We start from the raw sequence: 12,348 nt of genomic DNA, 5'->3' as shown, positions 1-12,348 counted from the left end.
TTTTTTTTTTTTACTTTGAAATCAAGATTTATGTCACTTAAATGCTGCTTGTGTTTTTGCTTAAATCAATGAATGTTCTCTTGTTAAAAGGGTTGGGTATTGTGTAAGGATTAAGGTGGTTTAAACATGTGGTTTAAACATCCAGGAGTACAATGGATTAACTTCTTTTCTTAACGCAACATATCATTTAAAGGAATTGAACCACATACATGGATGTTTATGATGCATCAAAACATTTAATTTAAATGGCAAAATATAATCTTACAAACACGTATTTTGTCACAAACAATAACACATTCTGCCAACATAATTCACAGACTTCAGAGTGGCAAGCAGTGTTGTGTTCTTTTTTCAAGACCAAACAAATAATGATACTTTTATCTGGACACTATTTAAGGCTTTACAACAATGAGCACATTCTAATTACAAATTAAACATAATTATTTTTGGAGAGAGTACAAAATATTGTGCTTTTGTTATACACATTCAGAAGAATGACATTCCATAAATAATAGTGAGTTTTTGGGGTGATTGTTTAGCATTGCCACCGAGGATGTATAAAGAACATATTTTGTACTTATACAGGTGTACAAAAACAGAACAAACTTTTTCATTTGTAGAATAACAGGTCATTCTATAGGTTATATACGAATATGGCCATTTAAAAGGTAAAGATGTTATTCACAGCTTCATCATTTTCACCATAAATGTTACTGTTCCTAAAATTATGTATTTAAAAATGAGTTTAGGATAATACCCCATAGTTTTGTTTTTTTTACCACAGAAGTATTGTGATTAGCATCACAATGAAGTATGCACTGTAATATTTTAATAATAGCCAATTTCACTGTGTAAACAATTAAACTGTTAATTAATAAATACCATGTGAGTATTGTGGCAGGTTTCACATAGTGAAATTCTTCGAAATTGCTTTTTTTAAATTGTCAAACAGATTCTCATTATGTGAAACTGCTTCAATTTGTTGACATTTGGCTTGATGGCTGATACTGACAGGCAGAACTGGCGGTAAAACATTCGTAACAACACCAGATGTCAATGCCAAAAATAAATACTACTTCGCATAACTTTTCCTTTTATAAGATGTAGCCCTCATTCACTTTTTAGTGTCTGGGTTCCTATAGAAACTAATCAGAGAAATAAATCAACATTATTTCATAATCTAACCTGAGTTATGTGACGCTTTTATTTATAACTGGCTGACGTCGCCTTATGTGTATGGTGACTGTTGCAAGGTCTTCATTATCATTAAATGCATGTGGCGCATATATTACCGAAGCATACAGTAATAGGCCATCTATATAGTTTTAAATGTAGGCCTAAAATATGAATTACATAAAGCCTAAGGCTTTAAGCACTTGTCTTAAAAAGCATCATAAACGAGATTGCGTTTGATTTTACACTTCTATGCAAATAAATAGCTATGTCTTGCGTTTGTCTTTCGCTGTCTTCTGTGAGCAATTTGTAGGACCTAATCAACTTTTTCCCCATAAGGCTATATGCTACAGATTTCAGACAAAACCAGACAGGGGAAGTAATCCACAAGAATCAAAAGATAGTTAGCATATTATATGTTTTTCATTCTTTCACAGTGTTCATTCAATGCACTACTAGTGATTTGCTGCATATTGGCACTTTAAAAAGTTTACTTGAATCTTGTCCTCTGGCACCGTTTGAGTAGGCAGTTTTTATTTATCCACATGACCGTCGCTAAAGAAATTATTCTTTTTGGCACATGTTCCCTCTTATAAACACCCCTTTAATATAAATACTCTACCTTATTTAGATAACAATAGAAAAACATGTAGTCATGTACAACAGAACTTACAAACTTGTGTCTGCGGTCTCAATTTTGGGCACAGTGGGCTCAGACAATGTGTCCGGCTGACCGTCCCTGCAAAAGAGGACAGCGGGGTTTTTACACGCCCACATCGCGATTTCACCTCCGTTGGCTGGGCTGGATGAAGACATTCTGCTACCTGCTCCATGTCTGTTCACATACCTGTCTCTTATTCTGTCGGCGCGTGTTCTGACTTCTCTACTTTGAGTCTGTGTTGAAAGGTATGCGGCAATGTTTCTAGTCCTGTACCCCTCCTCTCTATTTCGCCCCAATAGCATTGATATGTTGGGGTTCCTTATGGCATAAATAAGAGGATTGATTGCCCCGTTTGCCCAAGCCATCCATATCGCAACAGTGTCCATGACAGGGTTGAAGGAATAATCCCCCACAGCTGTTATAATGCCCATCAAACAGTACGGACCCCAACAGAAGATGATAAACACAATCATGATAAGTACCGTAGTGGCCGTTCTCATCTCACTGTAAAATCGGAGCAGGTGTGCATACGTGGTCACTGGCCGCACCCTTATTTCTGACAGCCTTACAGTCTTGCAAATATTATAGTGACAGAAACACATAAGTGCAAAGGGAAGAAGATAACATACCACGATCAATGCTATGCTGTACGATGTGCCCATTCTGGATGTACCCGAATGAAAGACATACATGCAATGGTAAAATCCCCTTTTATGCACCACTAGATCATTGGATGCTCCCAGCAACAAGTACCAAGGTAAGGAGAAAAAAACCGCTGTCAACCAAACAGCCACTAACAACTGGATGGCCTTCTTCCTCCCTATTTTCTCCTGAGGCTGCCTCACGATGGCATAATACCGGTCAAAGGAGATCAAAGTCATCGTCAGTGTGGATATGATACCGAAGCATGTGTTAAAGAACCCATTGGCAATGCAGAAACGGTCCCCAAATATCCACACACCATCTCTACTGAAGAGCATCATAAAGGAAAAAGGTAAACAAAGAATGGCCGTCAGGAAATCAGAAAGAGACAGAGACATTATAAAAGCATTCGTTACCGTTCTCAGTTGCCTGTGCTTGATAATGACAACAACAACGGCCGAATTTCCTAAACTTGACAGGAGGAAAATAGCCAGAAGTACAAGTGCTTGAGCTGCCACGGCAATGCCGTGAAGAAGAGAATTCGCGTCGGTGTTTACTGGGGTGTATTGCTGGTTTTGATCGCCTCCCCCCGTGTGGTTTCCAGCGCTGCTCAGTGTTACTAAGCTGTTCGGAACGGGGGTCAACGTGACAATATCCAGCATCGGACCTGTCCCCGATATATTGTTTGCAGTAGAGGTGTTGCTGGTGCCGAGAAAGGCAACGTTCACAGGCAAATCCATCGGATACAACTGGGGGGCATCCAAGGAATGGAGGAGGACTCATCCCTTTTGGAATATTTATATCAAGGTCTCAGATTAAAAGATGCAGCGGTCTCGTTGGTAATTGTCACTCCTCTCAGTGGATTTCGATGCTTGTGGTTTTGCCCGTAATTCACAGGAAGGTTTCGGATTAGAGAGCCCTTTTCTCTACCATTGCACAGTCCCAGGAGGACATTTCCCCACTGAATGTTATTCATTTCCTTCCCAGTCACCAGTCTCTCTCTTCCTTCCTAGTCTCCGCCTGCCCCAGCATACACATTTATGAGGTCCGGCTACACTCATGACGTTTAGCGCTGTTGCCAAGGTACCAGTGCTTTTTTCTCCTCAGTAATGTTACGCACAGGAATAAAAAAAACAAAAAACGCAGGTTTTATTCTTTGGGATTGTACGCACGCAGGCATGTAAGTGGGGGGTTTTAAAACGTGGGCAATGGAAAAGTATAATTTCTATTGAATTAAAATAGCATTTTTACATGCTTGTTGTGATGTTTTTTTTATGAGTAGCCATATTTCAATTAAACACATACTTAGAGTTGTGATACGTCATGGTTTTGGTTGATTGATTGATTTTTGAATGTATTTTATTTTTAACAATAAATGCCATACGACAGTTAAAACCATCGAATTGAATTATTGTAAAACTATTACATTAAAAAGAACATCCCCAGAAAATAAACCAATGTCATACACAAGATCAACCAAATATGGTCGATATGAATACTATGATGGTCTCTAGAAGACATTTAAAACATGTAAATACATTGAGGCATGTATGAATATCAACATTCCATGAAAAATTCAACGTATTCTTCTTAGAGCTCAGAGCCTCTGGCCTAAATGTAATTTAACAGGCCAGGTTGTGCTAATGGACTCTTTGATAGAATAACCATTGTTATGTGCATAGCAATGATGCACTATAAATCAATTCTGGGAACTACATTATGCATTTTGAGATTAGCTAGACAAAACATTGAATCCTTAATCCATGGCTTGATTAGCACACTGCAGTATATTCTTTATTTAAATAAGACAAGGGTTTATAGCTTTGCAAAAAGCCTCGTTGGAGTAATGTAACACATTGGTAGTTTCAATGCCACTGTTGTTAAGAAACATACAGTATGGCACTTTCTTTGAGATCATAGAAAATAAAAGATACAGTATGTTATCAGACTCCAGGTGTTTCTTCTTTCCTTTCCTGGTGTGGGCAGACAGCAGAGTTGTGACTCTTGCATGAGGACAAACCTTATGTCTGAAACCCTCATGATTAGGGCAGCGCTGTGACATTTTATGTGCCAGTCTGTGGGTTTGTTAGCCACAGTTTGCATCCATCCTAGATAGATAATTGTTATTTCTGCTTGAAAGTGCATTTTTATAGCCAATAATGAGAACAGTGTTGTATTGAAAATCAATGCTGGTGAGACACAGCATAATTGCTATGTCTGCTTGTCTCAAAGCAGAGGCTTTACTAACTGCTGACACTGTCAGAATGAATGCTAAATAATATCAGGTAAATTCAGAAGAACAAGTTGTATGCAAAAGATGTACCAGACATTCATTAGAGAACAAATTGTTTCAATTCCACCAACATGAGGTACTGAGCTATTGCTAAATTGAGACCATGTCCCAGCTGTGATATGCAACTCCTCATCACAATGGCATCTCACTACTGATACTAAACGCTTGTGAAAACCATTTCCAGAAAAACACAAGCCTGGTAAATCTCTTATGTGTGATGCCAGACATGTTCCTCTGAGATAATGCTTTTCATCAGCATGGTTAGCAAAACACTTTTGTTGCAGATATTTGATTAATGTACCTTGCCGTGTGTACATTTTCTTTCCTCTACAATGCAGGAGGCAGACTTTCAATTGTCAATCGTTCTGTATGCATCTTATCAATGTGTGTTCTATGCATTTCCACTCTGGGTAGTATAAGGTTTATTTTTATAAATATATTATTGTCAATTTTATATTTGACAGAAATGCACATATTCACTGTTGGACCCTCAAATCTCACTGGATTTGTTCAGCAGTCTGGACCTTTTTCAATGAGCAACTTTTTCAATTCTCTTAGAAATGAAGACATGTATGTCCGTCATGACCTCTTTAGGGATGTAATCATTTAAATTCATGGTCAAAGTAGGAATATAGTCATATTGTTCATCATGTACTGAAGCAAATTTCAACAATGCTTAATTTTGTATTCTGTATGTTTCTATTACCATTGAGTGTATAGTCATGTGCTGTGATGCACCAAAACAATTACCTTTACTTTTGGTTAAAAAAATAAAAAAATAAAAAAGGCCTCGCAACAAATATACAGAAAAATATCATGAAAATTGTAAATATTCCCTTGGACATAATCACTTTTAGTGGGTGATCATTTTACTTAGACCTCTGTCTCCTGTCATTATGATGAACATTTGCCTATTGACCAACTGGATTGTTCTTTGTAGAGTAGAAAAGAATAATTTCTTCGTCAAAATGGGAAAAATGGGAATGGGTTTCATGGTGTGTGTAAAAGATGAAATAACAACGCAACAATTGTATTAATTGCATTAGGCAATTATATTGTTAATTGCGAGTAGCATATAATCAGAATGCTAGTTTGACATGATAGGCTACTGAGACATATTTTAATATACATGTACTTGTAAAATAAAGCCTTAGCTGTACATTATGCATTACAAGTACATTTATGTACTGCGTTTGCCAGTTTGTGAAAAGCTTTGAATGTTTGTGTAGGCTTACTGCACATGCGCATTATGGAATAGACGTTTTTTCTACATATTTATTTTTTATTCGGCTCAGCATTTAAAGCTTTAAACTTTTTATGCCATGGAAATATCAATATGATGAGACCATTGAAAAGGTAAGAAGCCACCATTATTTATTTTTTATTAGACTAGTTCTGTGGTACGGAGGGGATTGGCATCTTAAAAATGGCGACCTATTGTAAATAACCCTCGGTTTACCTCCCTAGCTAGCAAAGACTTCCGGGTTTCACTTACGTTAAGTTGTTGGAAAAGACAGTCGTCAGATGTGGACTGTGGAGTCGTTTCTGATAGAAACGTACTTTTAAGGCGCTAGCTTTATTATGGGTACGTTTTCTGAACACGTATTTCATAAATGGTATTGCCAGTAGTAAACCGTCGATTGCGAGTGAGCGAGTCTTCTTTAAAGCTAGCAATCAAGCGAGACCTCTGACTAGCTTCGACAGCTAACGTTATGCAATGAGCAAACGGCTAACATTAGCTAGATCTAGCTAGCTACCAAGTCTAGGAATAGCTCGTCGTGTAGCGATACGCAGCTAGCTATCAAATAGTGAGCTAACTAACTGTCGAAATAATTAACGTAGGTGACTTGCTGCTGGAAAGAAACATTGCTGCCGTAACATCAACACCTGAAAATTAATGTTTCCATTGGAAAACATTGGATTTAATGTTTTGCTATTGTCGAAATTCACTGACATTAGTCACCACATATGTAGCTAGGTTCTAATGTTAGCTGACCAAACGCTGTGCATTCAACGCATCGAAAGCCGTCTTGTTTACGTTGTATTTCTGTTTCAGCTGTAGCAATTCAGATGATTGCCACTTGTCCGGGTATATATTGTGGGAAGACACTGCTAAATGGCTCATCGGATGGGGAATGCGGGGTGAGTATGCAAATTGGTTAACTTAACTTTAACTAACGTCAGTGCTTGTAAGATTGCTGCTGTAGGCTGAAGTGCCTTGTTTGAAGTTTCAATGTTAAGCAGAGTCGAGGTGTGTTTTCTGAACCGGCTGTCAAGCTACTGTAGTAAATAATGGATGGACCAGCTTGCTTGTTCGATTCCTAAGATATCAAATTGTACAGAATCTTCTCATTTAACTGAGACATGCGTTCTCATACACAACGCGGACCTGTATCAATAAACTCAGATAATCCAGCATAGTGGTTGCAATGACAAACAAATACTGATGTTATGTTACAGATGTCTCACCTTCCACTGTGAACCAATTGCTTAATATTTGTGACAGGTGTGTCCACGAGGTGAAAGGACCAATGAGGATAAGTTCTGTACAAAATGCACGGAGTCCCCTGAGCTGTACGACTGGCTGTACCTGGGGTTCATGGCAATGCTCCCGCTTGTCCTACACTGGTTCTTCATTGAGTGGTATTCGGGAAAGAAAAGGTGAGTGCAGTGGACACTTTAACATCAATTCTTGATAGCTACAAGTGACCTTCCATTTTGTCTTGCCAGTTTGACACCTATCACTTTCAACAGTGCAAGGTGAGACTGGGTCATGTTTGATGTTGTTCATTTTGCACATAATAGCAATAATCTTCTCTGCAGCTCGAGTGCGCTTTTCCAGCACATCACAGCGCTGTTGGAGTGCAGCGCGGCTGCCATCGTAACGCTGCTGGTGAACGACCCGGTGGGTCTGCTCTCCATCCGGTCCTGCAGAGTCAAGATGCTGTCGGACTGGTACACTATGCTTTACAACCCCAGCCCGGACTACGTCACCACACTGCACTGCACACAGGAGGCAGTCTTCCCATTGTGAGTACCATTGTGCACCACCAGCAGGACTACCTGCACTGAAAATCTTTCAGATGGGAATAACGATTTCCTTGGTGTTTTAGTGCATTTATGTCATTGATTGTCATTCCAAGGCCTAAATAATATCCTGATTGAAAAGAAACCACAAAAAACCACTGTAACTGTACTTTGTTCAAACCCCTGCTTTAATGTTGTCACCAATTTTCCTTCACGATGAATGCTCTCAGTGCTCTCACTACCGGACATTGCAACTTTGCTGAAAACGTTTTCGCTCTTCGCTCTCTCAGGTACACAATAGTTTTGATATACTACGCATTCTGCCTGGTATTCATGATGCTGCTGAGGCCTCTCCTGGTGAAAAAGATTGCTTGTGGTTTAGGAAAATCGGACCGGTTTAAAAGCATCTACGCTGCTCTCTACTTCTTCCCAATCCTCACCGTTCTGCAGGCTGTAGGGGGCGGCCTCCTCTGTAAGTATCACTGTTGGTAGTGCACGATGGAACTGCTGCATTTTACTTAACTTGGCTTGCCATTGCACAGAGTGCATGTTGAAATCCTTTTTTTATCTTGCAGATTATGCATTTCCATACATTATCTTGGTCTTGTCCTTGATCACCCTTGCGGTCTACATGTCGGCCTCAGAAATACAGGTGAGACTGTTCGCAAGCTGTAATTGGGATGCACGTGTATGTTGTTGATGAGTCTGTTGTTGAATTTCGTTTTCCGAATAGTAATTTGTGCCAATGCCAAGATAAATTGTTTTGCCATTTCAAAAGAGGCTATTTACTATGTCAAAATGCTTTTCATTAATTTCCTTCTTCCTCTGTTATACAGTCCTTCAAGAATCTCATCGCCAAGAAAAAGAGGTTGGTGGTTCTGTTCAGTCATTGGCTACTCCACGCATATGGCATCATCTCCATCTCCCGATTGGACAAACTGGAGCAAGACCTGCCCCTGCTGGCCCTGGTCCCCGGGCCTGCCCTCTTCTACTTGCTCACAGCCAAATTTACAGAGCCAAACAGGATCTTATCGGAGGGAGGCAATGGGCACTGAGTACTCCCTCTGGGTTTGGACACATGCCCTCTGATTCCTGGCATTGATAGGAAAGTGGAGGATCCTCACTGTTCACGCTGTAGCTGCCATTTTGCCCAGCTGTGATCCAAGTGGAGGAGATGGATGCAGCAGTTGTTTACTCTTACTTGGTCTATCATAACTGGGCTCGGTACTGGTTTTATGACAGCTGTTTGGGATTGCCATCCTCTTGTCGAAAGCAAAAATAATTGAGAGTATTCTATGTATATACTTGTAGAAAGTAAATATTCAAATATATGTCTACAGTACTTGAACATGTGAATTATATTGTACTAATGCGTGCTTCTGGCCAGATTTGTGCTTCTCTCTCTGCTAATGTGCTCATAGAATTTGTTGGGGGTTATGTTCATGTCTGCAAGTTGTAGGTTCTTTACAAATGACTGACTGTGCTATATATTTTGTCACTCCACACGAAGTAACTTGGTGCAGTCACTTGATTTTTTTTGTCTAAATACAGCAGTTGTCCTTGTGATATTTAAGGTGATGAATACCTCATCACAAAGGTGGTAAAGGTTTTTGGATCAAAAAGAATAATTTTTGATTACAAAATCAGTGTGCCAAATCCTTTATTGTACCCTTTTTCTGCTCACAGGTAGCACTGATGTTTTAAGTGTTTGAAGTTGTATCAGAGTGAAGAAGCCAGATGTTTGTATTATAGTTTGTATGTATCTTAATAGGATACATTAACACGATTGCTGCTGCTGAATAGGATTAGTTGTGCATACCTGTACAAAGCATGCCTGTGTTTTCCTGCTGTATAGGCGAAGTGTGCATGCGTCTGTCAGCGTATGGGCATGCAATTACAGATCAATTTCTTCGCAAAAATGTATTATTTATTTTTTATTTCTGTATATTAGAGCAGCAAATGTTGAATTTATGCATTCCTTTTATGTAAATGGTAATGCAAGGAGATATCTTTAATATTTAAAGAAGTAACATTTGCAATTTACATAAGTTTTTTCTTTCTTTCTTGTATTTCTACTTTGTAGACAAGAAATTCCATGTTATAAACGGCAGTACTTTATCATATAAATAGCTTTCATATTGCCGTTTGGCCCAGTCAATATATTGTGTGTGTGTGTGTGTGTGATGATGATGATGATGATGATCCTGGTGTCTGGATTCAAACATGGATATAACATGGATATAATTGCATCAATGTAATTGTTCTGACAGAAGTGGTAATTTTATTCAAATAAACTAATTATCAAATGTGCAGTTTATTGGCATTCTGTCATTCAGACCTTTAATTTTCCAGTGGAGGTCGTCTCTGCAGTCACCCTCACTTTGGAGTTGATCTTCTATCTAATGATTATGAGCTTGAGGTTTGAAAGTTCTGTGGACCTTCTATTTACAAAGTTACTCTTTTCACCTCATTTCTTCGTTTAATGAAATTCTCTTTTCATTTAACATTTCTGCTTTATGCTACTTTCCTTTGTAACCAAGGCATCAGGTACAAAGTAATTGAGGAGGCTGTCTGGGGGAACATCGATTTATGTTTAAGGTAATTCAAGTGTGGAAAGATCCTGCGAAAGAACTACCAGTGCACATTCAGTAAGTTTATCAAATCGCTATAATCTGTGTTTTCATTTTAAGGTCGTTTTGAGATTAATGTCCTTGAATGCTTCGTAGATTGTTCTTTAAAGGTCCTGCCATTTCTCCTCAGAAATGCCGTCGGTACTATTTTTTTTTCCGATATTCAATATTAGGAGATGACAACATTAATAAAGATAGCATGGTGTAAATGAGGACTTACAGGACAAAAGTATGAACACAAAGAAGAAAGTTGGATTTTTGAAGTTCAAAAAGAACATCAATATATATTCAAATAATACAATGTTATTTTCATTTGAGTTCTGAGGCCATATTTTATATGCCTGCAGAACATTTGAGAGCTTTTTTAAAAAGCTCCACATATTTTGGCATTTCAATCACTGGAGTAAATTGTTTCTTGTGTTAGCAGCTATTGAGATGTGAACTATAAATGAAAGAAGTCTATAAAAAATAGAACACTTTCAATCCACAATATCTTGAAAAGGGAAAGCAATCTTATTCTGTTTACTTCCGCACATCAATGTGTTTCCATTTGATACCAGACCATGCATGTGCACATCATACTTGAAAGGCTAAAAGCTGTTTTTTCACGGAAGAGAGAATAGACAAGAACTGTAATAAGCCACTCATAGGAACAAGTTTGCAGTAATTAGGCCTGTGTTGTAAATGGGATCCCCCTTGCACTTTGAAATACGCTGCAAAACGTGGAAATTGCACCAGCTTTTCAAAATGAGGGATTTGGAAACGCTGTGTAATTGCATCTTTGTTCTGCTCCTAGTTGCATAGATTCTATGCTGCTGTGCTGTGCTGTCAGGGGCTTCATAAAGCTGCCCATTAATATGTGATGCTCCTGTTCCAGCCATCGCCATGGCAGCCGGAGCAGCCCGCAGTTCTAAGCAGTTGCTGCCTTCACAGGAATTAATTTTTTGTTTGATGTTGTTATCTAGGGAGATTAACAGTACGAGTGTCCTGACAAAATGCAGAGGGTATTTTGTAGGTGTTTGTGGCAGTTATAACCCCTCTCAGACAAGCAGACAGACAAAATGACAGTCTAGCCACCTCGTTCCTTTCTTTTTCTCTTTATTCCATTGAAAAGCCCGTCCACATGGGCAGTGCCCACATCTTTTGTGTGTAATATATATATATATATATATATATATATATATATATATATATATATATATCCTGTATGTATCCTGTATATCATTTCTTTTGTCATTTTAGCAAAAACAAAATAAACTTCTCTAGAATGAATTGAAGGGAAAAGAAGCAAAGACCTGACAAAAGGTCTGCTGACGAAGTACAGCTTCTTACGACTGGGCTGTCTATTTGCCTTGTCTGATTTTTATTTTATTTTTATGATGGCCTATACATACACTCAGTAAGCACTTTATTAGGCATTTATTAGACTTCTTTTTCAGACATATTAAGTCTTCTGCTGCTGTAATCTATCCACTTAGAAGTTTGATGGGTTGTGTGTTCAGAAATGCTCTTCTGTATAACCACTGTGTGGTTATTTACATTACTGTCACCTTCCTGTCAGCTTTTACCAGTCTTGCCATTCTCCTCTGACCTCTCTCATTAACAAGGCATTTCTGCCCACAGAACTGCTGCGTGAAAATCCCAGGAGATCAGCAGTTCTCAGATACTCAAACCGCCCTCTCTGGCACCAACAATAACTCCACAGTCAAAGTTACTGAGATCATATTTTTCCCCATTCTGATGGTTGATGTGAACATTAAATGAAGCGTATGATTTTATGCATTGCACTGCTGCCACATGCTTGGCTGATTGGATGATCACATGAATAAGTAGTAAAGTACCTAATAAAGTGCTCAGTGAGTGTATTTGGCAGTCAATTCCCTTTTGGTAGGAGACAGTTGCAGCACAATTATGTAGGATCT

The 12,348-nt window shown here is 38.6% G+C and overlaps 2 protein-coding genes across 2 annotated transcripts; one reads left to right on the top strand and one right to left on the bottom strand.

Annotated features, from left to right (window-relative positions):
* Nucleotides 1-216: 216 nt before the first annotated feature.
* On the bottom strand, nucleotides 217-3,470 carry LOC133124595 (G-protein coupled receptor 135). Its single transcript, XM_061235926.1, has one exon. The coding sequence runs from the start codon at nucleotides 3,214-3,216 to the stop codon at nucleotides 1,843-1,845; it is 1,374 nt and encodes a 457-aa protein (XP_061091910.1). The 5' UTR covers nucleotides 3,217-3,470; the 3' UTR covers nucleotides 217-1,842.
* Nucleotides 3,471-6,236: 2,766 nt separating this feature from the next.
* On the top strand, nucleotides 6,237-10,106 carry jkamp (jnk1/mapk8 associated membrane protein). Its single transcript, XM_061256175.1, has 7 exons — nucleotides 6,237-6,354; nucleotides 6,826-6,911; nucleotides 7,276-7,430; nucleotides 7,593-7,799; nucleotides 8,087-8,268; nucleotides 8,372-8,448; nucleotides 8,633-10,106. Exons 1-7 carry the CDS (start codon nucleotides 6,351-6,353, stop codon nucleotides 8,849-8,851), a joined length of 930 nt encoding a protein of 309 aa, XP_061112159.1. The 5' UTR covers nucleotides 6,237-6,350; the 3' UTR covers nucleotides 8,852-10,106.
* The last annotated feature ends 2,242 nt before the right edge of the window (nucleotides 10,107-12,348 follow it).

Source organism: Conger conger, chromosome 1 (genome assembly GCF_963514075.1).
Source record: "Conger conger chromosome 1, fConCon1.1, whole genome shotgun sequence".
NCBI classification, from domain to species: Eukaryota; Metazoa; Chordata; class Actinopteri; order Anguilliformes; family Congridae; genus Conger; species Conger conger.
The sequence above is the reverse complement of the archived record's forward strand: the minus strand, read 5'-3'. Positions and strand labels throughout refer to the sequence as shown.

Bases quoted from the DNA above. Each gene is read 5' to 3' on its own strand.
- LOC133124595 (XM_061235926.1), bottom strand. From the start codon at position 3,216: ATGGATTTGCCTGTGAACGTTGCCTTTCTCGGCACCAGCAACACCTCT.
- jkamp (XM_061256175.1), top strand. The intron at 7,800-8,086 runs GTGAGTACCATT...TCGCTCTCTCAG, and splicing joins CAGGAGGCAGTCTTCCCATT to GTACACAATAGTTTTGATAT. The intron at 8,449-8,632 runs GTGAGACTGTTC...TCTGTTATACAG, and splicing joins TGTCGGCCTCAGAAATACAG to TCCTTCAAGAATCTCATCGC.